The sequence below is a fragment of the Thunnus albacares genome, chromosome 9, assembly GCF_914725855.1.
Source record: "Thunnus albacares chromosome 9, fThuAlb1.1, whole genome shotgun sequence".
NCBI classification, from domain to species: Eukaryota; Metazoa; Chordata; class Actinopteri; order Scombriformes; family Scombridae; genus Thunnus; species Thunnus albacares.
This window is the reverse complement of record NC_058114.1, coordinates 28,787,940-28,813,583: the sequence shown is the minus strand read 5'-3', so window position 1 is coordinate 28,813,583 and position 25,644 is coordinate 28,787,940. Positions and strand designations below refer to the sequence as shown.

General features: G+C 41.6%; 1 protein-coding gene across 5 annotated transcripts; it reads left to right on the top strand.

Moving 5' to 3' along the window:
• Positions 1–25,431, top strand: sned1 (sushi, nidogen and EGF-like domains 1). Of its 5 annotated transcripts, none has more exons than XM_044362420.1 (32): positions 1–219; positions 6,911–7,198; positions 7,408–7,548; positions 7,699–7,861; positions 7,939–8,064; positions 8,350–8,463; positions 8,975–9,088; positions 9,665–9,778; positions 11,122–11,163; positions 11,260–11,367; positions 12,871–12,963; positions 13,111–13,242; positions 13,603–13,722; positions 14,047–14,163; positions 14,306–14,449; positions 14,827–15,000; positions 15,130–15,243; positions 15,352–15,483; positions 15,587–15,700; positions 15,824–15,940; positions 16,079–16,354; positions 16,468–16,651; positions 16,902–17,014; positions 18,227–18,505; positions 18,625–18,769; positions 18,870–18,952; positions 19,774–19,872; positions 20,079–20,195; positions 24,159–24,246; positions 24,335–24,414; positions 24,523–24,550; positions 24,724–25,431. In XM_044362420.1, exons 1-31 carry the CDS (start codon positions 1–3, stop codon positions 24,546–24,548), a joined length of 4,176 nt encoding a protein of 1,391 aa, XP_044218355.1. In that variant the 3' UTR covers positions 24,549–24,550; positions 24,724–25,431. The 5 variants fall into 5 exon arrangements, with proteins under 5 accessions (XP_044218355.1, XP_044218354.1, XP_044218360.1 ...); XM_044362419.1 differs by having other exon boundaries at positions 13,108–13,242; XM_044362425.1 differs by lacking the exon at positions 24,159–24,246 and having other exon boundaries at positions 13,108–13,242.
• Positions 25,432–25,644: the final 213 nt, after the last annotated feature.

Sequence of the window (25,644 nt, the reverse complement as noted above, 5' to 3'; positions counted from 1 at the left end):
ATGGTGTTGGTGCTGCGAGCCCTGCTGCCCTGCTTCTGCACCCTGCTCTCCCTGGACCTGCTGCCTGGGGTGGAACCTGCTGTGCCCCTGAAGGACTTCTACCCCTTTGGCCAGGACAAGGGGGACTCCCAGACCATCGCTCAGGACGACGGAGGCTCCGGGCTCGTGGAGATCTCTGTTGCTTTCCCCTTCTTTGGAGACAGGCACACAGGACTCTATGTGAGTACAGAGCAGTGTGTTTTTACTGATGTGTATGTGTGTTTATGTCTTTGTATGTCAGAGTTTATGAGTGTGCATGCACTTGGCAGTTGACAATCGAAGCTGACATGGTGTGGATTATATAAGAGCCTCAGGGAGATGAGATTTGGCATGCAGCCAAATACTACATTGCAGTGTCCTTTGAGAGTTTGTATATGTTTGTGTGCGCTCACAAGCTCTGATGTGTAACCTCATGTGTAGAATATCACATTTTCTCCCCAACGAGTGGAATCAAAATCCATGACATTCTCTTCACTTTACATCTGCTCTCCTCGCACTCTGAGGGCTCTGAAGTGCACCGAGGGAAAGTGAGAGAGAAACTATTAGCAGAACAGTGGTAAGCCCTGTTCTAATAAGTCAACAAAGAGTTGTTAAAGGAAATGACAGTTTGTGTTCTTACTGTTGCTGTGGAGCATCTGTGAGCAGTTCTTTTTCAGAGAGAGTGGAGGGAGGGAGAGAGGGAGGGAGGGAGGGAGGGGGGTGAATATGCACGCCGGAGAGAGAGAAACAGTGCTCATGGGAGGAAGCCGAATGGTTTGACAAGGATTTTCGCGCACCACAGTGAAACACACTTTGATCTGCCTTTGTCATGTATTGGGTTCGGTTCCAGCGCATGGAAAGGCAGAACTCCCTTAAATCAACACCACCTGTTGTGGTTATGCATCCGTGTTCGCTCTCCGGATCCCCCCTCCTCGCTCTGAGCCCCTCCTGCCTCCTCCCTCTACAAACCATGGGCGGGGGAGGCTGAGGAACCATGGCAACAATGGGCAAGGTCAAAGGTCGTCTTTCTAATCTAAGCATCTGCGCCAACGGGGTGAGGTCAGTCTCCCAATGAGGAAATTTTAGACACTCTTTTGCATCTACACACAGTGCATAGACAGTGACACAGTGCAGTGTTTTGTCTTTCTGAGCTCACACTAGTGCAGACCAAAGTTTTGCAATGAATTCCAGTGCATCTCCTCTGTAATAATACAGGTACACAATACTCAAATTAGGCAAGATAAGACATGTTAGAGGTTGCTTGGCTTGTTGATCTCAGATATAATTATCATCTGATAGAGATAAAAATCTGAGTACTCCACATTCTGAAATGTGCCGTGTTAGATGTGATGTGATATCCTGAAGCTCACTCTGCATCTCATTGGACTGTAATTCTGTAGTCACGCAAGGCATAACAGATTGTGGCAGGCACTTGAAATTACAGTCACGCTCATTTTAAATGCCTCACCTGAATCCATTAAACCTCTGCTCTAAAGCACACAGGCCACATGGTGATCTCTGCCACCAGAGAGCTGCTTTGAACAGGTAATATTTCAGTTGTTATAAGGGGCAAATTCATATGAATAGTTTCTCCCAAGAGTTCATTCCAAGCCTCTGGGCTACCACCACATGGAAGCTGTAGAAGCTAACTGATTTTAGATGGTTTGTGGGTGCTGTCTTACTTAATTATCATAACTGATTCTGTTTAGCAGTACACGCACCCTACAATGTTTTCTTGAAACATACTTGAAGACGAGTTATACTTGAAGACTTCAACCAAGTCCAGTTGCCCTCAATTCAACCCTCCTTGGATAACCAGGACCTGGATGACTGAGAATCTTCACAGACATTTTCCTGAAACCCCTTCACAGCAGATCTCCCTTTTGTCCCTTTCTGAACCAAGACATTGTATTTTTAACTGTTGTGATTAACAAGTAAAACTGTGGTTTTAGCGACTGCCACCACCATGTTAGCACATGTCACCATGGTCTCTAATGTCCCATCAGAGTCTCTGAAAATCTCTTCAAACATGGGTCCCCCCCGACTTGGTCCGGCTCCAGTCCCACTTCTGCCGCCTGGTAACCAGGCTGTCCCTCTGTTATGGTTTGTGTCTGGGAGTTTTCACATGTTGCTGGGATCTCTCCTCCTCTTGGTCCCCCACTCCCTCCTCCCACGCCTCAGATAACATGGCAGGGGTCTTCCCCCTGGAACTGTCCAGCTGCTTTATCTGAGAAATTACCAATCACTTTAACAGAACACAGATGTATCTGCAAAGCGTCTTAGGGGCTTCCAAACAATGCAGTTCACAGATTAACTACTCTTACGGATGGTCGGTGTAAAGAACATGAAGGAGGACATCCAAGGTCAGAGAGGAAAGAACACAAGTTTAAAAGCAGATGTGAGAATAGATGGTTATGATCAAAGGCATTTATTGTAGATAGATAAACTCTCATGGACAGTGAAAAGATTCCAGAGCTTGTTGTATATGTTTACAGGGTATAACACAGAGTGTAATTTATAGTGGTAAAACGTACAAGATAATACAGCATTTGTCTATGATTGGAAATAATCACCTACATGTAAGCAAAATTCAAATACATTTTGAAAGGATCCCGCCAAGGACGTACTACAGTATTACTGCACTCTTTACAGATTGCACATCTGCTAGTGCTCATCTGCTCTTCTGAAGAGCTTCAACACTTTGGAGTTTATGCAGTTTCATTCACCCAGTTTCACTCACCACTATGTATGGCCCAAAGATGTGCACATCAAGTTTTATTCTTTGTACTCTGCATGGGTGTGTTGGGCTTGCATGTGTGGTCATGAGAGATATGTGATTGAGGGATGTTAGAAACAGTTTATCCATGGACAAGATATATCTGCACATACTTAAAAAAGTCAGAAAAAGTCTTAAAGTCTCACAGTACATGATGCTGGACAGCCAGGAGGTGGTTAGCTTATCTCAGCATAAAGACTGGAACCATGTTTCTCTAATCTGTAAAAAAACAAGGTGTCAAAATGACAAGTTGGGGTTTTATGTGAGGTTGCTGAATCTTGCAATGAGTTCTGCAACCAGTGGGGACAGAAATGCCTGTTGTAGCTCAGAGTGACAACAAGACTACAGGAGTCATTGCGTCCAGCCAAGAAATATTCCGGTACATAGCCACCATAAAATCTCAACATGTTATTTTTACACTTTTGTAAGGGTGAGTGTTTCGGTATTTGTACAGATGTAACAAGTGAAGTATAACATATTAATTAGTGAGTTTTAGAGAATTTTTTTTTCCTTTGGACAGAACCAGCTTAGCTCTTTCTCCTTGTTTCCACTTTTTATGCTATGCTAAGCTAACTGGCTCCTGGCTGCAGCTCCGTATGAAATGGACAGAGAACGGTATCAATCTTCTCTGCCAATCTCTTGGCAAGAAAGCAAATAAGTGTATTTCCCACAATGTCAAACCATTACTTTAAGAGGTCAGCCTCAAACTTTATTCAAATGTATTCCAATACAGTCATTAGAAGTTGTGGTTTTGGTTTGCCATGCTGTAATTCATGCATGTTTCTTTGTGTCCACACAGTTTGGCTTTCATGCCCTTTACAATGAATTTCCCACTAACCCATTTTTATTAGGTTATTATGTTTATTAATTTAGTTGAAATTGTCTTGAATTTGACTTTAATAACTTTAAATTACCCGATGGAAGTATTTTGAAATTCCCCAGTAAAATCTGTAATATGAAAAAGAACATTTTAGTTTAGTACATTTTTATTTATCATATAAACTGGTTAAACAGGGTACTCACATCTATTAAACAAACCCTTTCAATAACTTGCAGCATGGAAGTTGTATTAAAGTCCTTCTACACAGTTCCAGACAAGATTTATTGCTTAAACCTTTTGGAGATAAAGGTTAGTCGGGGCTAAGAAGTTACAGGCCAAGTGCACAGACTGTCAGACTGTAGTCACTTCCTCGGGTCTTGTCAAATAATTGGACAAGCTTGTAACTGTGAAACCTCCTTTTTGGACAAGGAAAACTAATGTTTTCCTGAGTTGATCCATGGGCACCTTTTTCATTTAGGGGTTTGGTTTGGCTTGACTTTTGCCAGATGAAAGTTTATTTTAGTCCATAAATTGCTTGGCTCTAAAGAAAACCACCCAAGCAAAATCCTGGATATATCCGGCAAAGAATTCCCAAAAAATAACAAGGGTGTTGCAGAGTGAAGTGGCACCAGTGAGAGTGAGAGAAAGAAATATGGCTAGAGCGACGCTTCTTACAAGGTTGACTGATCGCACCTCTCTCTCCCCTGTGATTCTGACCTTGGTCATGTTACGGCAAAACACGAGGCAGCTCTGAACCCATTCACTCTGTCACGTTAGTGTGATACAGAACCACCCTTCACTGGTTGTCTGTACTGGTTATAGCTTGGTGGATCTCTGACTAGAAGAAAAATATGTGATATGATGTAAAGAAAAAGGTCCCAAGTTCAGTTTAAATTCCTCTAAGGTCGTTTCCATGTCAAAATGGTTCTCCAAAAAAACGTAACAAGGAAGAAATACACTTGTTTAAACAGTTCCAGATGCTACAAGAGATTGGATTAAGTGATAAAACATATTCCAGTATTGGAGTATAAACTCTATTTAGTGTTCAGCATGATTTCCTACACTAATTTTGCTGTGAGATGGGTGACTTCCAGACCGCTGCCACCACAGGTCTCTCATTAGTGGGTATGTGGGTGTGGGAGGTTTGTAATTCATGTACATCCTTCCATTCATACAGCCCCGTGCCCTCTCTCTTGTTTTCCTCCCGGTATCAGATGGCGCTCTGGCTGACCTCTGGGCCCTGCCCCTGCAGTCGCTCCTCTTTTTCCCCACATTGGCCACGTTCTCACCACATCACGCTGATGCAGAGGGGAAGACTGTGGTCGGGCAATTAACTGAGCCCCTGTGCCGTGCCAAACAAAACTTCCTCTGCTGTTTTTACAGCAAAGTCCTCCAAATTATGGTTTTCATACATGCAGGGAGAAAAGCCAAGCCATCTGACGTTGCTTTGTCACTGTCACATGCCACTCGGGCTGAATGCAGAAAGGCATAGTTCACGCCAGCGATTAGGGGAAACAGGATAGGTGCCATGGTGCGCAGAATCTCCCTTTGCCGATAATATGCAGAAATTGTGTATGAATGAAGGCCTTTCATGGGGATTCAACCCTTCAGCCCAGAGAACTTTCCTCTCCATTCACGTTTAGCGGCTTGTTCTGTATGATGTTCAGAGTTTAGTGCAACAGTTGGTCTGACACCATCTCATGTTTGTGATATAAGGACTCCGTCCATACATGCAGACTGCTGCACTGAAATGAACATTTACCAATTTCAGAACACAGCAATAACCACCTACAGCCAAGTCACTTCATCTCTTCATCATTCATTCAGAAGCATTCAATTTCTCTCTCTGCCTGAACTTTTCCCCCTAAATAACATCCACCTCTTCTTGAAACATCCTAATTTATGCACATCCGATCCCTCTCCTATCACAAATATGTGCCTCTTTTGCAACCTAATGTAGATCATCCTAGATCAAACCTAGAACCGTCCAGCAAAACAAGAACATTTGTCACACTTTGTGTTCTGTGGCTTTCAGCTTACAATCCAAATGCAAACTGTTATATTATTGCAATTTTGTAATCTTTTTTTTGTGCTTAAAGTTGCACTGATCAATATTAACAATGGCTCAAATGACTATGTATAATATAAAACATGCTGTCCGTAGTGACAAACCCACAGAAAATTTGCATCCAACTCTGTAATTCCTCTCAACATTACAGAGCTTTTTAATGTGTTTCAGCTTGTTGTTTTGGTTTTATGGCTCGCAACTTTACTGTTTTGGTCCTGTCTCACCACTCTCATCAACATTATTTCCACTCACAGCAGGCAGCTGTTTTCAGCAAAAAAGCTGTGTTAAACCCACTGTACACTACCTTTCCAACACCAAACAACAGACAGACAAAGTTAGCTGGTGAAAATAGTGGAGCATTTAGCAGCTAAAGAGCGAGGAATTGGTGGAGACCAAAACTGAGCTTAAAAGAGAGTGAATACTGGGTTTACATTTGTTGGGTGGACATAAATTTGAGTCCAAACAAATGCTAATGTTGCTCTGTGTCTGTTGGATGTGTAAATAGACAACTGTTTGCTGACAAAGTTCGCCATATGAAGTGATAATATATCACTGTTACGTTTACAGCTTGTTCCACTGCCCTCAAGTGGCCAAAAAATCAGCTTCAAGAACAAGAACAACAACTAAATGTAAAAATGTATACAATTAATTGATTATCAAATTTTCTGTCAATTGACAAATCAATTGATTGACTAATTCAGCACTTACAGCTCTATGGCAGTCATTGACCTTTTACACTGGATCTTTTAGAAAGTTGATATTTCACCATGCTACATGACTGCAGTGCTGACTGTGCATTTCTCATAGAGCAGACATGTGGACAAGCGGATGATGGGTTCATTTATTTGGTTACTTTACTGTTGGCAGGCATCTGTGGATTGAAAGGCTGTGAACATCCGTCCTAGTGTGATGATTTTGCAGGTGCATGAGCAGCCAAAACCAGGTTTTCTCAGCTGCTGTCATTTCACGGAATAAAGGTAGCGTCTGTTTGCTGCATGGGAAGTGCAAACATCCGTTATGGGAGCGTCTCCTGCTCTATGCTGCTGCTTGCCCCGTGAGGTCAGAGTACCTCTGTTTGCCTACCTTCGCCTCAGCTCTTCCGCTCTAACCCCACCTAATCAGACAAACAAGTCACAGTGGTTCAATCTGACATGTTGAACAAAATATATCTCTGTATGATTAATGTTATTCAGATACTCTACTGTAACTCCAACTCTCTCCTCCTCAGGTTAACAACAATGGCCTTGTATCTTTCCTGAGGGAGGTGTCTCAGTTCACACCCGTGGCTTTTCCAATCGCCAGGGACAGAAGGGTTGTGGCACCATTCTGGGCCGATGTGGACAACCGTCGGGCAGGGAGAGTCTTCTACAGAGAGAGCCTGGATCCTTCTATTCTGAGGAGGGCCTCGAGTGATGTCAAGACATACTTTTCAGAGTTCCCCAACTTCAACGCAACGTGGGTCCTCATCTCTACATGGCACCGAGTTACGTTCTTTGGAGGCAGTTCTCTCACACCGGTATAAACTCTCATTTAACTTTCCCGCTCTCCTGCTACCAACGACGGCAGGCCTAACAATAGGCCCAGAAAAATCTATTAGGTCTCCAGGCTGACTGTGATTTAGGAATCTGTAGCATCAATATGAGGAGTCTGTCAGATACATGCATTATTACTAAATTTCCTGGAAATCAGGAAATGGTTTAACCGAGCCTGTTCCTCTCTGTGCAGGTAAATACTTTCCAAGTGGTGCTCATTACAGATGGAGAGCTTTCCTTCACTATATTCCAGTACAATAACATCACTTGGACCACAGGCATGCATGCCAGCAGTGGAGGAAACCTGGCTGGGCTGGGAGGGATTGCAGCACAGGTAAGATCACATGGTTATTTGCTTATGGTCGAATTTGGAGTATGCAGTATTATTTGCTTGATGTGAGGATACAAACCCGTTTTCCTGGGTGTCTGAACTGTAATTTAGTGATCCTTTGTGATGTTTGCCTCCTTGTTACTCTCTTCCCAGGCAGGTTTCAATGCTGGTGATGGCAAGCGCTATTTCAACATCCCTGGCTCTCGCACGGCTGACGTGGTGAACGTTGAGGGAACCACCAATGTGGGCTACCCAGGCCGATGGGTCTTCCGTATAGACAATGCTCACGTGGAAGTGGGTGGATGCAATAACTCCGGTGAGAGAGCTGTTCCTCTTTGTTGTCTTGACACTGTTGCTTCCAGGGTTTACTGTTACATTGACCTCTTTCCACAGCGTCGGTGTGCCCACACCTGCGACCGTGTCTGAATGGAGGCCAGTGCATCGATGACTGTATTACAGGAAACCCCTCTTTCACCTGCTCCTGCTTGGCTGGCTTCACTGGTCGACGATGCCAGATCGGTGAGTTATGGTTGACACTGCTACCTGCTCTATTTTCCTTGAGACACTGCACACTGTGAATGAATACCTATCTACCTGACATCCGCCAGTAAAAATAATATCAACTAACTCAAAACTAGATTTCACCTGACTTGCCAAAGGGACACCTGGATATTTCTTTAATACCTGTATCAGCTTCTCGCCAACCTGTCGCATTCTCCTCAGATCGACCTTAGTTGGGCAGATGTTTTATTTCTAATTAAAAAAGTCATACTACCTCCTTTGTATTTCCCCCTTTCTCTGTAGATGTCGATGAGTGTGCTTCAAATCCTTGCCAGAATGGAGGGACTTGTAAAGACGGGATTAATAGTTTCACCTGTCAGTGTCCTCCTGGATACACTGGGATTCAATGTGAAACAGGTACAATAGACACTTCAAAGCTGGTATCTGCTGCAATAAATCATTTTTAGAATAATGTGGAAATGTTGAAATTGCTCAAAAATGTAAATAATTTGTTGATAATTACAAAACCTTAACCCAAAACAGTTGATAAGTTTTTTAAATTTTTTACTGTACATTATAAATTCCACTCTTCTTCCCCTACACTCTGCATGCACTAAATAGGCTGAATACCTGGAAAAACTCTGATTATTTTTTTTGCCTCATTAAGGAGTTTCCACACACACACACACACACACACACACACACACACACACACAAGGATTTTAGAATACCTTGGTCCAGCCTCTCTGGAGCTTCTGCGCCTATTCCCACAGTCCAGCCTGTGGAGATGTATCAAACCTCTTCTAATACCTTTCACAGCCAGCAGCACATACTTGCAGAGTGAGGGGAGCAGTGTGGCGGATATATTAATCAGCTGAGTAAATATTCCATGAGCGTGTCTCTGTGTTTCTGTGTGTGTGTGTTGCAGACATTGACGAATGCAAAGACAGGCCGTGCCTCAACAGCGCGTCATGTGTACAAGGCTCTGGCAGTTTCACCTGTGTGTGTGAACCGGGTTACACTGGTGTCCTGTGTGAGACAGGTGAGCGGGGTTTTTCACAATCCTGGGGGAAAGTAGGCATCTCCCTCCAGAGGAAATATTTTCTGCTGCTTTCTACATCAAACTCAGTCTTTTGGCAGATGTTTTCGTCCAAAGAGTTTCCCAGTCTACCTCGACAAATGGGTCCAAGTTGAGGTTATGGTTGAATTGATTTGCAAACAACGGTCTTTTTTTTTCTTGGGTCACACTGAGCAATGAACCACAGTGAGAAAGTTCACTGAGGTCAGGTCGGTTTCAAAAAAGACCTTTACTAATCTTGCTCCTCTTGTGATTGATTGTTGATGAAACCCGAACCCAATGGGGAATTAAATTATCAGGCCCTGCACAGTTCATGAATCCTTGTTTCTACATGAGACCGGATTACTGTTAATACCAGACACCTGGTCAATGAAACTCTATGCTTTCAGAAGGGAAGTTCAGTGCTCTTAATCCAGCTTGGTGTCTTAAACAACAACTTCTTGCTTTTCCATGTAAAGATTGAACAATCTTAATGTGAAACCGAATCAGCAGAAGATAAACGTCTCCTTTCTGACTAAGTGACTTTTGTGTGTTCTCCAGACATAAACGAATGTGAGTCACAGCCCTGTCTGAATGGAGGAGAGTGCATCAATCAAGTGGCGAACTTCACCTGTATTTGTCCTGCTACTTTCACCGGAGCGCTCTGTGAGACAGGTGACCTCATCAACCTGAAATCTGCCAGAGGAGCATGTTTTTGGAATAATGGTTTTTGAGACAATGTTTACATAGCCTGTAGGTTCTACTTTTGTTCCTCTAAAATAATGATTTTCCAGCTGGGACTCGCACAAAGGGAAAGTGTTTGCTTTAAGTGAGCTGGTATTTTGGTTGAAAGATCTGTTGCTTCCTCAGTGTTGCACCAAATTCTGTGCAAAAAAAATATTTTTATCATACTTTATCACATATATTATTTTGATAGCAGGTCTTGCCGAAAATGGTACCCACAGTATTTAACAGGGTCACAAATTTTGACAACCACAAAGAAAAATAAAACCCTTAATACAGAGAGGGTCACACATTTTGATAACTGTGATTGCAGAAACTGTAGTGCTATGTCTGTCCAATGACCCTTTGTGCAGCTATGAAAATTTATCTAAATTCTATTGAAGCACCATCTTTTATAACAGCTATCAAAGTATCAAGTATGTGATGAAAGTATGTATAAAAATATGATAAAAAAAAACATTTCCAGCGGCAATATTGCTGAAATTCCTAATAAGGTCACAGAATTTGACACCAGTATATTGATGTGATTCCTAACATCAGTCAACATTTTTGATAAGAAGCCCTTACTGTAAATGAAAGAATTTTGACTAAATATGTATGGAGTGGTTGAAAAACAAACAGCCACTGCTCTCTGTCAAACTATGTAATGGCAAAAAAATGTTTCTGAATTACAGCAAAAATATCTTTGGCACTTCTGAACTTCAACTTCTTCTTACATATTGGCATTGATAACACTAAGATGATGATGCATTTGTTATAACCTAATCGCAATTTTATCATATACTTATCATATATTTCTTACATTTCACATATTTCTCTCATGCCTCAAGTTAGTAGTATTTAGTCATGCAGATAGTTTTGAGTTTATTTGCCCAGGTTTTGAAATTTCCATCTCTGTGATTTCTGCTACACCACAACACAGTTTTCATGGGGACTATTTCTTTGGTAGAAAGTAGTAGCAGTAACATAAACTGTTAGTCAGCTGTGTGGATTAGAAAACGGGCACAATTTTCCTGGAAAGACACTTTGTTTTGGAATTTTTAAGTGTAATTTTTCAATGCTGTCAGCACCTACTGTAAACTAAATACCATTCACCTCCATTGTGTTGGGGTACCAGCATGTGTCTGGGATACATTCATGGGCATCCTGGAATAACCTGGACAAATAAAACCAAGACCTATCTGCATTGCTAGATAACTCCAGTAGTAAGTGAGGAAATGTTGTAATTTGGGTGAACCAAGCCTTTGAGCCTCATTCTTATCTTCCTCTCTCAGAGCTGCTTCAGGTCAATTCAACTGAGGCAGAAAACCAAACAGGTAAAAACAAATACAACTACAACTAAAGCTTTGCCAAAAATTTTTCAAGGCAATTTGGTTCTTACAACGCAGCCTGTCATTCTTTTCCATCTGCAGCCTCGTGTGAAGAGGAAGATTGCAAGAAGCAGCAGATTTGTGAATACAGCAGCTCTGGAATCTACAACTGTACATGCGCTCCAGGATACTATGGCGACAAGTGTGAAGGTATTGTACACTTGGCTGGCTGAGGCTTACTGCAGGCAGCTGGGCAGGTAGAGAGCAGCAGACTCGGGTATTTGAAGAGGAGCTGTGCTATCCCACAGGAATTTGGAGCGCTGCCCTGGAAGAGGCTGCTGTGATGATGGATTATTGTAATTATCAAAACTGACACGGCCTCGCCCAGTTTACTACGGGAACCTGGGAACGCCAGTCGCTTGATGTTGTGAATAATTGTTTTATAGCGCATTTTATTAGTTTACCAACAAGAGGAAGTGCTTTGTCTAGACTTAAGAAGGCCTCTTTATGAGTCAAAGCTAGTCTTTGGTATTCAGGTCATTTCTTCAGACAGAGCTGTTGAAATATGCATGCTTCCACACCGCTACTTGCTTCTCTGGAAGTTGGCCATTGCACCACACTATAGTTTTAAGCACAGCTGCTGCTTGCATAACCATAGGGCAATTTGAACACAAAATATATAAAATGCCATTATCCTCACCTTCCTTTCATGAATGCATATTAAGTCATTTTGTATTATCTTTAATGTCTGTATCATATTCTTTTTGATTTAGGGAATAACTAGTCTGCCCTTTAAAGCTAATTCAGTCTCCCATGAGAGGTTACCGTCACTCTCTGATAGCAGTTGCTGCAAGGTTTTTTCTTTTTTCTCTCCCCCCCCACCAAAAGCTCTTTAATAGTATTTGAGCTATTGCAAATGCATGCTACTTCTCACCCTTGAGCTGAAATAACTATCAGTGCTTATATAGGCTCTCTTAAATCTCCCAAATACTTTCCTGCCTGGCTCACTTGGAAGGCACAGTGGAAAAAGGAGCATGATCCTCCAAGGAAGAGAAAGTGAGCGGGACTCAGAAGTGCCTAATCAGGGCTCTCAGATCAAAGGGCCCGGGCCGCACAGGTGGCCAATGAAAGTGGCTCTTGCAAATTAACAATCCATTAATTGCCCTCGGGGCCATACATTTTGGTCACAAAATATGCTGCATATCATCGGAAAAATAATACCCTCCACCGAGCTCCTGGGACTTCAAAGGGGAGCCGTTTAGCTGCGATATGGCCACTTCCTTTGATCCACTGCTGCAATTAGGCAGGAGAGGAAAATAAAAACATTCTTACAATTTGTATGGAGCAGATGTGCAGCGTGCTGACTGGTAATCGTCTGGTCCTGTGAACTTTGTTGGAAAAGATTAGGGAAAGAGAAATGACAGTGAATCAATACATAGTTTACAGTATAGCAGATGAAAGACACTCAGCATATGGTACACATGTTGACCATTTATACCCTCTGCCTATGTTTACACTGAGGCCAATACTGAAAACTTAACAGAATCTAAGTACTTGCTTTCAAGTAACTCGAGCAAACTTTCCAGCTTAGAGCCTCTCTCTCTCTCTCTCTCTCTCTGTCTCTCTCACACACACACACACACACACACACACACACACACACACACACACACACACACACACTTTTTACTCTCTCTCTCCTTGTGTCTGCAGAGGAATGTCTTTGCCAAAATGGGGGTGTCTGTGTGGACATCAATGGGACTTGTGAATGCCCCACAGGCTACACAGGGCTCTACTGTCAGTTTGGTAGGTATGATATCGCATACACACAATCCTACTCACCTTATCAGTTGTCTCACAAGACCTTTTGATGTCACTGGAAGACCACTAATTCTCCATCAAAAGCCATTGCTCCAAAATTTGTGAACATGTCTTTCACATTCCTCTCAGAAGTAACCCAGACACCATGCAGTAACAGCAGGCCGTGCCCTGATGGAGGTCCGTGTTTGGAGTATGGAGGAACCTACCTATGTACATGTCAGACTGGTGGAGCAGAGCAAGAAAATAAAGACTTCTACCCTTATGGTAAGAGCCTGCGGCACCAACCCCAACAGCAGGGCACTTTGCAGCTATGTGTCACTGCATGAACAGCTGGTTACTATAGCGACAAACATATTTTTATACACACTGGTCTCGACAAGTGTCACTCTCTATTTTAAAAGCAATGGTCACATTTGCAGTTTACATTTATGAAGTGGAGAGAAATTTAAGAGTGATTTATGTTTTTGCTGAATGCGGTTGGAAGATTTTACATTTGAACCAATCATAAAATGACAAATAATCTGTGATTTTTAAAGGTTGGACTGAGCCCACGTGCTTGAATAAAATGTAGGCGGTTTACCCAGTTCAATGGAACACAGTCAAGTCTCGGTGTGTGTTTTTCAGTACAGCCCCAATCGGTCTGCGACTCCTCTCCGTGTCTGAATGGGGGCTACTGCTACGAGCGGGATGGAGGCTACACCTGCGAATGCAAATACGGATACTGGGGGAAGCACTGTGAGAAAGGTAGCATAATTGATACAAAGCTAAAAGGAATGCTTGCACATGAACTCATGCAGTGTCATTATCAAAACATCCCTCAGACTTGTGGGTTATTACTCAAACCCAACTACAGCTTTAATGCACCAGGAGACGTGCCATTACTCGTAATGCTGCTTGAAATATTACAATGCTGAGAGGCTTATGATAATTTGTACTTACGACTGAGTTACGAGCTATTTTCCTGAATTATGACTTGAATGGCAATGTACTGGAACAGATTTATTTTGCGTGGTTAAAACCTCGAGTGGTCTACACTTCAAGGATTCCCTGCTCCCTGTCTCTTTCCAGTTAGACTCAATACCTGTGCCTCCGCTCCCTGCCGCAACGGAGGCTCCTGTAAGGAAGAGGCAGGGAGCTACCGATGTGTGTGTCCGTACAGATTCACCGGAAAACACTGCGAAGTGGGTGAGTACCTACTCCACCTACTACTAGAAAGATTCTCCCCTCCATGCTTGAACTTTCTCTTACAAATTAACATCAGATTACATGTGCAGAAACATACAATACAATCTGAAAAATAACTCTCAGTGTGGATGTTTTCTTCCAGGGAAGCCAGACCCTTGTGCCTCCAGCCCTTGTCTAAATGGGGGAACATGTTTTCACTACATAGGAAAGTACAAATGTGAATGCACTGAAGCCTTCAGTGGCAGGCACTGTGAAATAAGCAGGAGCTCAACGCATACCTCCGCAGGTAAGCAGACCAAGCATGTCCAAGTCTCTTTCCGATGCTGTATGAGTAATAGATTGCACAAACAGGGGATAACGTGAGCTGTTAAGGGTAGAGGTACTGGCTTTCCATCTGAAGATAATCTTAGCAGTGTTGCTGCACTAGAGGCACACATTTACAGATATAGAGCGGAAATAAGCTATATAAAGTAAGACCTGATGTTTCATGTCTGAACACTGTTCTCAATGGCACGCTGGATGTAATTTTAGGAGGACGAAAACAGAAAGTCCGGATGGAAAACAAACACCTCTGTTACCGTTAGTCTCTCCTGGATGAGCTACAGGGTTTGTGATCTCTTGTTACCATGTGGCCATGCTGACATTATCAACATCATATTTCAGAGCTGGGCTGTGGGCCGCCTCCACAAGTGAAGCATGCCGAGGTTAAGTTCTCCTCTACAACACCGGGCTCCGTTGCTGCGTACATATGTCACTCAGGCTTCACGTCTGTGCCCAGAGCCACCCAGAGCATCTGTGGTATTCAGGGGGACTGGAGCCAGCCACCCATCTGTGAGGGTCTGTTACATACACCAACACATGGACACACACTCAGAGCACAAACAACTTCTAATGACCCCCAAAACCACTTTTTAATTAAGATTAGAGTGCGGTTGATGTTGATTCCTTTGTTATCCGTCATTACAGAGATCAATGAGTGCCTATCACAGCCTTGTCTCAATGGGGGTACATGTCGAGACCAGTTAGCATCCTACCTGTGTGAGTGTAGCGATGGCTTCAGTGGAAACCATTGTCAGACAGGTACAGCAAATCATGCCTGATCAAATGCTTCTAATATTAAATGCAGAAATACCTTTTAGTAAATCCACATACTGCACATGTGTATATCTGCATTTCTTCTCCCTCAAGACATAAATGAATGCCTGTCGGAGCCCTGCAAGAATGGGGGAACGTGTGAGAACCAGCCTGGCTCCTACTTGTGTCATTGTCCACAAGGCTTCAAAGGCCAGAGCTGTGAAATAAGTGCCGTGTTGGTTCAAGGTGTTGCATTATTTTAAATAACTTATAAATGATAACATACTGTACATATTATACAGATCTACAAAAGAATTCTACATTTGTGTTTGTAAATGTGTGTGTGCAGAGCAGGACGGGTGTGAATCCAACCCCTGCCTTAATGGAGGTGTGTGCCGGAGTTACAGACGGAATTATCTGTGTGTGTGCAAAGACGGCTTCTTCGGTGACCAGTGCCAGATGTGTAAGTGGCTTTGCACTTCCTCGCAGCTCAGTCTCGCTGATGCTGTGAGCCAATTCACAGAACCTTTCCAAAGTGAACACATGAACCATATTGTAGCAAGTGCTTGTCTTTGTCGCCCCCAAGTGGAGGACCCATGTGTACTGAAACCTTGTGGAAACCGAGGCGTCTGCAGGAGTGACAGGAGAGGGAACTACAACTGTGATTGCAAAGTAGGACACACAGGCAAAGACTGCGAGAAAGGTCAGTCAGAGTCATCAGTGTCCTGCTCAATCAGTCATTTGTCATCCCATATTCTGTAGCTCATCCTCTGTATTGCAAAGACAACTTTTTAATTATTCAATGTATGGATTAGACATGTGAGGTTGCCACTGTTCCCAGACCTGTTGCCTCCCTCCGGTCTCCACGTGCTCCGTGTGGAGGAGAACGAGGTGGAGCTGCGCTGGGATGAGCCGGAGCCCTCCCAAAGCCTGGTCAGCGGATTTGCTGTCACCTATGCTCCCCTGGGCCGGACCAATCGCAAAACCGACTACCTGGACAGGCAGCAGTCCACCCATGTCATGCGAGGCCTGGTGCCCGGTCAGCTGTACAACATCTCCACCATCTCCATCAAAAGCAACGACATGAGCCAGCCTGCCACCGCACTTATACGCACCAGTGAGCATGCTCTTTAATGCAGGAGTAGAAGGCTCCTGGAGAAGTTTTTCTACCTCATGAGTTTGAATGCATGCTTGTGTGAATTTCCATGTAAGTGCGTGTTTCTGTGCTAGGACCACGGCGGGTGGAGCAGCTGCAGGTGGTGAATGTGTCTTCCTCTCAGGTTTGGCTGCGTTGGTTGGTTCAGGCAGCTCGCCACGCAGCAGTCAGCCGGGTACACGTGTCTCTTTTGCCTTCAGATGGGAGCGAGGCTCAAACCGCCGTGCTCAACACGAGCACCACCGAGTACACCTTCAGGTCAGGTTCTGCACTTTGCTACAAAAGACTAAAAAAGATAACCCAGAATTTACATTTACAGACATGCAGCATCCTTTGTGTCCACTGAATGGTGCTGTTGAAGTGCTTTGGGTAGTATACCTTTCAACCACCAGAGGACAGTATTTCATCACTCTTACAAGGCTCCAAACATTATATAAGGATGATGAGGTCAGGTGTCGTGCTCTGTTTACTGTTGTGAAATTTTCGTGTTCCTCTTTCTGCTCCCCAGTTCTTTACTTCCAGCTCATATGTACACAGTGGATGTTTTGACTCAGAGTGGAATCAGACCTGACGAGTTTCCCTCTACAAGCCACTCAGCTGGACCGCTGCAGTTCTGGACAAGTAGGTTGCACTATTCAACGGTCACTTCAACTGTATGTATAACGTTTGAGAGCCTGCAACAATACTAACCGTGGATGCCCATTTAGATGCTAGTATATTAACATTTCTTTTAACATATGATCATATTAGTTATCTTCAAAAATCTTCTCTGGACATCACCATTGAATTTGTATGTATTTGATGTAAAGAATTAACTTTAACTTTTGACTGTTTATTCAATTAACACAGTTTAGTGGCTTCTAGTCAACTGAGATTTTACTTAAAACCTTAAAGTTTTAGTTGGAGTAACAATCCATGAAAGGCTGAATACCAACACATTTAAATGTAGTTGTAAGTACATTAAAAATACCTTGCATGTGTCATTGATACATTTAGAAACAATTGTAACCCAAATACAAAGCATTTATAGTTGATGTGTATATGAGTAAACGAAAAAAAAAGAGTGGAAAGTTATTCTTCAATGTGGTCATGTGGTATTGAAATCTGAATATTAGCAATATATTGAAATAGCAGAGAATTGTAAATGTGCAACTAAGAAATATGAATTAAATATAAAGAGTAAAGCTTCCTCAGTTTGAGTTTCATAGCCCTCGATAAGGTGCTACAGACAAATAAGAGCACAAAAATGTTTACAGGAAGTCATTCTTGGCATCTGCAGTTAGGATCCTCAATGTATAGCCTACTTCAAATTTCACAAAAATCCAAAATTGTATTTTATCACACTTTATTTTTATTTGTACTGTATTTATGTATTTTAAATCATGTTGTTTGTTGATACTGTGTCTCTGCTGGTCGTCCTCATCATTGTCCTGTATTGTTTTTAACACTATGTGGTGAAGCCAAAGACAATTTTTCGCAGCATGAACAATAAAGTCTCCAACTAACCAACAAAAAAATATATTGTCAATGCAATAGTTCAGGTTTTTCTATATTAAGTTTTTGTTTTTTTGTTAGTAGTTTTTGTTCAGATGAGGCAGTCCTGTGATTGGAGATCTAGTGAATTGGCAGCATTCAAGTCCAGCCAACAAAGATATTTTAGGCCATAGCACAACAATATGACATAATGTTTAAAGAATCTATGCAGATAAAGTTAGGAAAGAAATGCTTTATTCTGAGACAGCTCCAATTTAAGGCAAATCAAATCAAAGCAGAAATAATATCTCTATGCTACTCATGCAACAATCTGTGAGAATCTACATGTGTTTCCCCCAGGGCCTCTTCCCCCGCAGAACCTATCTCTGTCACATGTGACCACTAACTCAGCACTGATCACCTGGAGCCGCCACCCTAGAAACATCCCAGATGGCTTTGTGGTCAACGTGACCCGAGGGCTGAATACCAGGAGTCGCTTCCTGCCCAACGGGAAATTAGGATCATACACCCTCCGTGAACTGACGCCAGGACAGCACTACTATGTGGCTCTCACATCTGTCAAGAACGCAGGGAAGGAACAGATCCACAGCACGCCTCAACACTTGGCCTTTAGTACCTGTGAGTGTCTGTGTTCCTTAAGGTGGAACACAAAACAAGCATATTAAGGTAGAATTTTGGGGGACACAAAAAAAATACTATTTTTAAAACACATTCTTAATACATTTCCTTTGACCCAGTGCCAATGGAGGCCAGATCAGCGAGAAGAGAGAGGCCAACAGTGACGGGACAGGGGAGTCAGGTCAGACGCATTCCTACTCCGTCTCAGACATCTCAGGACCTGGGAGGTACAGCAGAAACAGAGAATTCAGAGGAACTGCCCAGGTACTAGTAGGAGCTTGACGATTATTAAGCAGTCATAAAAAACATACAGTAATAGGAGTTTGTTGATGCTAAGCAGATAGCAATGTTTTCTATGTTGCAGATACACAGAACTAATTGACAGGAGGGGAAAGATAACAGCTAAGTTCACTCACTTGCCAAGAAAAGTCATTCGACATCGTACTAGTAAGTACAAGTGGAAACAACCATGTGATAAACATTTAGTGCCGAGACAGTATAACATAATAACTGTTTCATCTCGAAATGTAACACTGGCATGTTATTATTTAACATAACTACCTAATAAAGCAATTTATTCTGCTTCTAAGGTCAGATGAATTCAGCAGGATGATATTGTATTACTCTGACATCTATTAAACTAACATGCTACACCAACACATTGAAACAGTCCTGATTTGCTCAAGATGTCCAAACATCTTTTTTGCTTAATTGCTTACCTTAATGCAGATGGAATAACTTAGGCCATGGTCCTGGAAGCATGTGGTCCTAACCATAGCCTGTCTAGATGAAATATAGGGGGTCTTCTAATGTAAACTGGACTCTGCCATCGCACAAACAGACCAACTTTATCTGACACACGTTGTCCACTTTATCTAGCAGCTGTTGATAAAGCGAGACAAGTCTTTTAATTTTTATATTATCTTTTTTTGTACTGTATTGCTGTAACATAATGCATTCCAGTGCAGAGGTTTATAGCCTATAGCCTAAACAGAAAAACAGTTTTGCAGATGTTATCTTGCCCTCTAGAGAGTAAGCTTCCTTTCTGTAGGATTGTTCTGCCCATTACGCCCATGATGTCATGTGATGTGATTTTAATCATACTGTCATATCAGTAATGTTGTGTTTCATTGTTTCAGGCTGAAGAACGTGCACAAAACCTTTTCTTGTTTAGTACCACATCCCAGTTTCGCTGGAGTCACCCTGCCGTCTGTCATTCATTTTGTATTTTTATGCTGATTTATGAGAGGAAATGTTTTGCCTTGCAGAACCTGAGCCACCAATTAGATTAGAGAGGATGGAAGAGACAACAAACAAAATCAGCCTCGCACTAGAGATTCAAGAGGAAGGTTTAAGAACGAAGCCTGGTAGGTGTTTTGCATTGAAGATACAAACCTTGAAAGAAAAAGACATAACATTCAGGAAAGCAGAGTGGTATAACAAGGGGAAGTGAAAGAGCTAGAGGCTATCAACACATGATATCAGCTGTAGATAATGTGGAGTTGTGGGCCTGAAACCTGAGACCCAGACTCACTCTGTACTGTGGATGTTGATGGCAGCTGTTGTCTTTCAGAGTTGCCCCAGGACTGCCGCAGTCTGCCCTGCCAGAACGGGGGTACATGTGTGAACGGAGGCAACTCCTTCGTCTGCGACTGCGCAGTGGGGTTCAAAGGCAGACAGTGTGAACTGGGTAAGTTAATGTGCCTCCTATCCACACATACACATACACACAGGGAGGCCTCAGTGAAAATGGGCTGCTTTTTGAACAAATATACTTGATAGTCATGCATCCTGTTGATGTTTTTAGAATGTGTGAAGGAGGATTTTAAACACAAGGTTTCTCTTGGGAGATTTTTGTCTAAAACGCCAGCTCTACAAGTGAAGTCAGTAACATCCATGTAAATCCATCTGTCCACTATTTATACCTGCTCATCCTTAGCAGTGTCATGAGCGCTAGGGCTTATCCCATCTGGTATTGAGTGAGAGGCGGGGTACACGCATGAAGGGCTGCCAACTCTCACACATTGACCGTGAGACTCACGCAGTTGACACTTATCACACGTTCTCACGCCACACATCCATTTTCTCATGCAGTGAAAAACAAATTCATAAGTGATAACGTCACGGCATGAAAAGAAGACACTGACAGCACACGGACAGACAAGACAGAGCAGCACAGCGCAACAGCAGTACCGTGCAGGAAAGCAAGAAATATACATAAATCTATTATATTGTGATGTATTCTCATGCATGCTGGTCAGAGTAATCTCAGTCAGCAGCTCTTCTGGCAGCAGCAGTGTCTCTCCCTCTCCTCTCACGCCGTGCACACACAAGCAGGAGTGAGAGTGAGTTACTATGGTTACGAGGACGCTCTGTGTCTCTGTCACTCTGAAACTTTCTCTTGATTCCCAACAGGCTAACAGGTTTTTAGGTAACTTGCTACCATTTTAGGCTACATAATGCTTTATCAATATAATTTCAAATATGAAATAGACATACTTCTAATAATCATTTCCTGTCCTGATCCACCCAATTATACACTTTTCTTGATGCATTCTTGATTTTCATAGCACCATCAATCTAACTTATCTAGACTAGTGCAGATGGCTGTTTCTTGACTGAATCCAAGAGGTTAGGTGGTGTAGAAATTTGTTTTAAATTACAATTTTTTCCTGGGGGAGGACATAAATCTTTCTTATCCTATATTTTGAAGAAAAATATGTGTAATATGTGGAGTGTATATCAAACATGCAAAAAAAAATCCGGAACAAATCTCACTCCAAACTGAAGTCAAAACTTGGCAGCCCTGCGCATGTAAATGTTAACAATAAAGCCTTGTGTGTCTTAACAAGAGTCTATAGCAATGGTAGAAGCTTTGTCTTTAAAGTAAATGCTAACATCAGCTTGCTAACATGCTTACAATGACAATGCTGACATGCTGATGTGTAGCAAGTACAATGTTCACCATCTGAGATCAGTGTGTTAGCATGCTAGCAACTGCTAATTAGCACTGAAAACAAAGTACAGGCTGATGGGTATTCCTATAGTTTTGCTGGTATTTGGTCATAAACCGAATTATTGGACAAATCACTTAGATTTATCCTGAGGGGAACATGAATATGTGCACAAAATTTCATAATTCACCCAATTGTTGTATATTTCACTCAAAACCTCATTTGTCAACCTCATGGTGGCGCTAGGGGAAGAGTCAGGGGATCATTAAGTTTCACTGTCTGGAAACCATGAATGTCTATACAAAATTTCATAGCAATCCATCCAATAAATGCTCAGATATTTTAGTCTGGAGCAGAGTGGTGGACCGACCAACAGATCCACATGGCCATTAGAACACCACTGATACTGTCCTTAGTATTTTATCAATGGCCCAATCCTATGATAGAAATTTTAATGTTTGATGGCACAATGGCTCAGTGATTAGCATTGTCTCCTCTCAGAAAGAAGTTCCTTTGTTTTCATGTGGAGTTTGCATGTTCTCTCCAACTCTATGAGGCATTTCTCCCAGAGTCCAAAGACATGTGGGTAATTAGTAAATCCTAAAATACATACTGGAATAGCATAAATGGTATAGAAAATGGATGGATAATTTAATGCTTGATGTCAAGTGAAAACCTTTTTAAAAGCCATAAATTGAATGGCAGCATTCATGCCCACTCAGTGTTTCCCTGCTTCTCCAAAGAGATTTTGGTGAAAGATTGGCAGCTGGACGTCATGTCAGCGCAGGATTAGCACTCCTGTTTGTGTGTTCCCGAGGGTTTTAACATTGCTTTCTCTCAATGTAACTTTAGCATCTCAGGGTGTGAATTTATGCTACAATCTATATGTTAGATTTGCTTTTCGTAATGTAACCTGACAGAGCGAGAGCACTGAGCTATGTATAGACCCCCTGGTTTCTTGAAAGCAGGAAACATGCTCCACTGACAGTTGACCCCTTTGACATTTATGAATGGACTTGTTTAACTTATAGGCTTCAGGGCATGAATGTACGACATGAATACAGTGACACTGAAGGCACAAAGCACCATATTATTTGCACTGCACCACTCTCCTTCCTTTTTTTTCAGGGGCCCAGTGTCACATTTATAACTCAGTGTTTCTTTTTAATGTTCTGGGGCGCATATTAAAGAACATCCTGCATTCTGTATGAGGCAGCAATATTGTATCAGACAATGTCTTTGTTTGTTGTAAGTTTTTCCACTTGAAAATGATATTTACTTTAAAAGTAGCAAAGTTAAAATAGCTCATGAGGTCATAAAATGAATTCACAGTCAAATCCCTCAACAGTTGTGACTCAAGCTCTTGTAATGACAGGCTGAAATGGGAAAAACTACTGAATCCTATGGAGGACAGCGAGAAGGAATGCATTATCTACAGTCTACAGTGCTTTATTGAAGTTAATGAACATGGAAGCACATGTTTACATTATCAAAGTAATTGATTATATGCTATTAATATGAGTGCATGGACACATCCTTAAATTAGAAGCATTACTAAAACATAATTTCTTCTTGGCCAGCAAGAATGTATTCATATAGATCATTATAGATGATATTAGATCATCATGTTTTTCTCAGTTCAGTAAACAGGTCATCCAGCATCTCATGTAAAACAACCTAACCAACTATTATTACACCCTCTCTGAGTCTCACTGTAGTGGTGATATATCTGCTGCAGCAAGCAATTTCCATAAAGGAAAGATATTTTCAAACAGTTATAGACCTCCCAGTCCGTATGAAAAACAACAACAAAATTAATATATTATCAGACAAATTAGAAAAACAGTTATTGCTTTGTGCATTGATGCCAATTGAAATGATTTTTGGATGACTTTATAATCATATGAAAACATTTTGAGGCTGGCTGTGTTATGGATGCAATGTGAGTGAGTGCATCAAGCCATTTAACTTTATGTATGTCATCATAATATGCTTATATATAGTGGATCAGTCTGCAATACTGAGCATTTTGAAATATCCGTGGAGTTTGCACTGTATACACAATACAATACAATGGAGGTGTATAGAGTTGTTTTTAAAACTTAATAAGGGTCCTAACTTAAAAAGGTGTAACACCCATCTACAAAGAATAATACACAATTTGACTTTGAATTTAATGTCTTGTTGGAATTAAAATTATAGGAGATGTGTAACACAAGTGTCTTTAAATATCAAGTTTTCAGGAATAGCTTAATCATAAAAGGCCCTGAGGAATAATTAAAAGAAGTTTGCAGGACAACATTGTGATTGCTGTGCAGCAACAGTCACATTCACTAGGGAATACATTCTATGGCATTCAGCCTAAAACCCAACCCCACCACCCCCACCCCCCCTCCTCCCAAACTCAGTAAAACACTGAAAAGCACAGTGAAACACAGCACTTTCACTAATAACTAGATGTTGATGAAGCTGCATATACATGAGAGGACACTGGACATACCCTTGTTCCTCTCGAGTCCTTTTCTTCACCTAAACATCCAGCGTCAGATTGTTTAAACATTCCTTTCCTAAAACCATCCATCAGCCAGAGACAAGAGCCCAGTTCCATCCCACGTGACTCCTAAACCATCCAGCAGACTTTTCCTTGCTGACGATACTTAAAACATTCATACTGCATGTTGTGTGACTGCTCTTTGCAGTGTGCCAGCGAGTGCCACATCCATGTACCCGTCTCTTATCCGAAACAAAAAGCGTGCCTGTCTGGGAGGGTGGAGTGTACCATTATCTGTAAGTCTTATCAAGCTTTGCATGCTGATACTGATCGTGACTTATAACCTAATGGCTCAAACAGATGAGGATGTTTTATTCTTTACAGGTACAAAAGGACATATAGAGTGCAACAGGATGTTTGTTATCGAGAGGTTTGTGAACTGCCGCTTCCCAAGAAAAGTCAGAGTAAGTTCATAAAGTTGTCTGGACAAAGATCACGGGTTTTTTGGGGGTTTTTTTAGCAAATAAACCAATGCAATTCTTCTCACACACTGATATTAACTTTCTTAACAGTCAGAAGAACAAACAAAGAACAATAAAGGTTTGTTTTCTTTAACACAGTCAATTAACACAGTTAATTTTTGTAGTAAAATGTTTCCTCATCACACTTAACTGATTCTAACCATTTATTTAGGTTGTTACTGTAGTGGATCACAAGATTTTCAACAATTATCCTAAAACTGAGTAATTTCTTCTTCTTCTTCTTTTTTCTAGAGCACTTGGAAACTGATTAAAGGACTGTCGTCGCTGTCATGTGAAAAAACCTCCTAACTTCAATTTTGGTGTTTATAATGTACTTGAAGTAACTAATTATGGTCATTTTGTGCTGAGAAACCCTGTCACAACGCACTGTAACATTACAGAAACAGATCATCACACAACTGAAAATAAGGTTACATGTAGTTTATTTCTGGGAGCTGTGTTTGTAGCTCCATGCTCTATGAAAGGACTTCAATCAATCAAATGAAAAATGTCCCAAATCATTTATCATTTACGATGTTTGATGACTGATTTGTAATAAAAACACATACAAACAAAAATATTAACGATAAGCAGTCCATTGCACTGCATCAGAGACCTTATATACCTCATTTCCATGTCCACGCTGACACATTAGGAGAGGTTTTTATTTGTGATTCAGCTGCAGGTTTGTCCCTCAGGGAAATAACTGTAGATTGTTCCAAGTCCCGATCTTTTATCCCTTTGACAATCACCATGATCTCCTTATAAAGAAAATGGGAAATTAATATTTTCACCCCACCCCATAAATTCATCTCTTCCTCTGACAATGGTACACAGTGTTTTCTGTGTAAAATATCTTTCTTTGTGTCTTAGCAGGCATCACTGCTCGCTATTCTGTAAATAGTGTTTATAGGCCATTTTTGTAGGTGAATATTTTAATAATAAAAATGTTAAAATGTTTTCTGTTTCTGGTGTCTTTTTTGGGTTGATATTTGCAATAGAAATATGTCATCTCAGGGTACTTTTTCAAAAAGTAGGCAAGTTGTTTTTTTTATAATCCATTTCTCATTGCACAGATATGTTTAGGAACCTGCTAAATGTTTCCATTCAAACAAATATATTCCTTTAAGATACAGTATTACCATCACACAGACATCGTCACCAATTTCATTT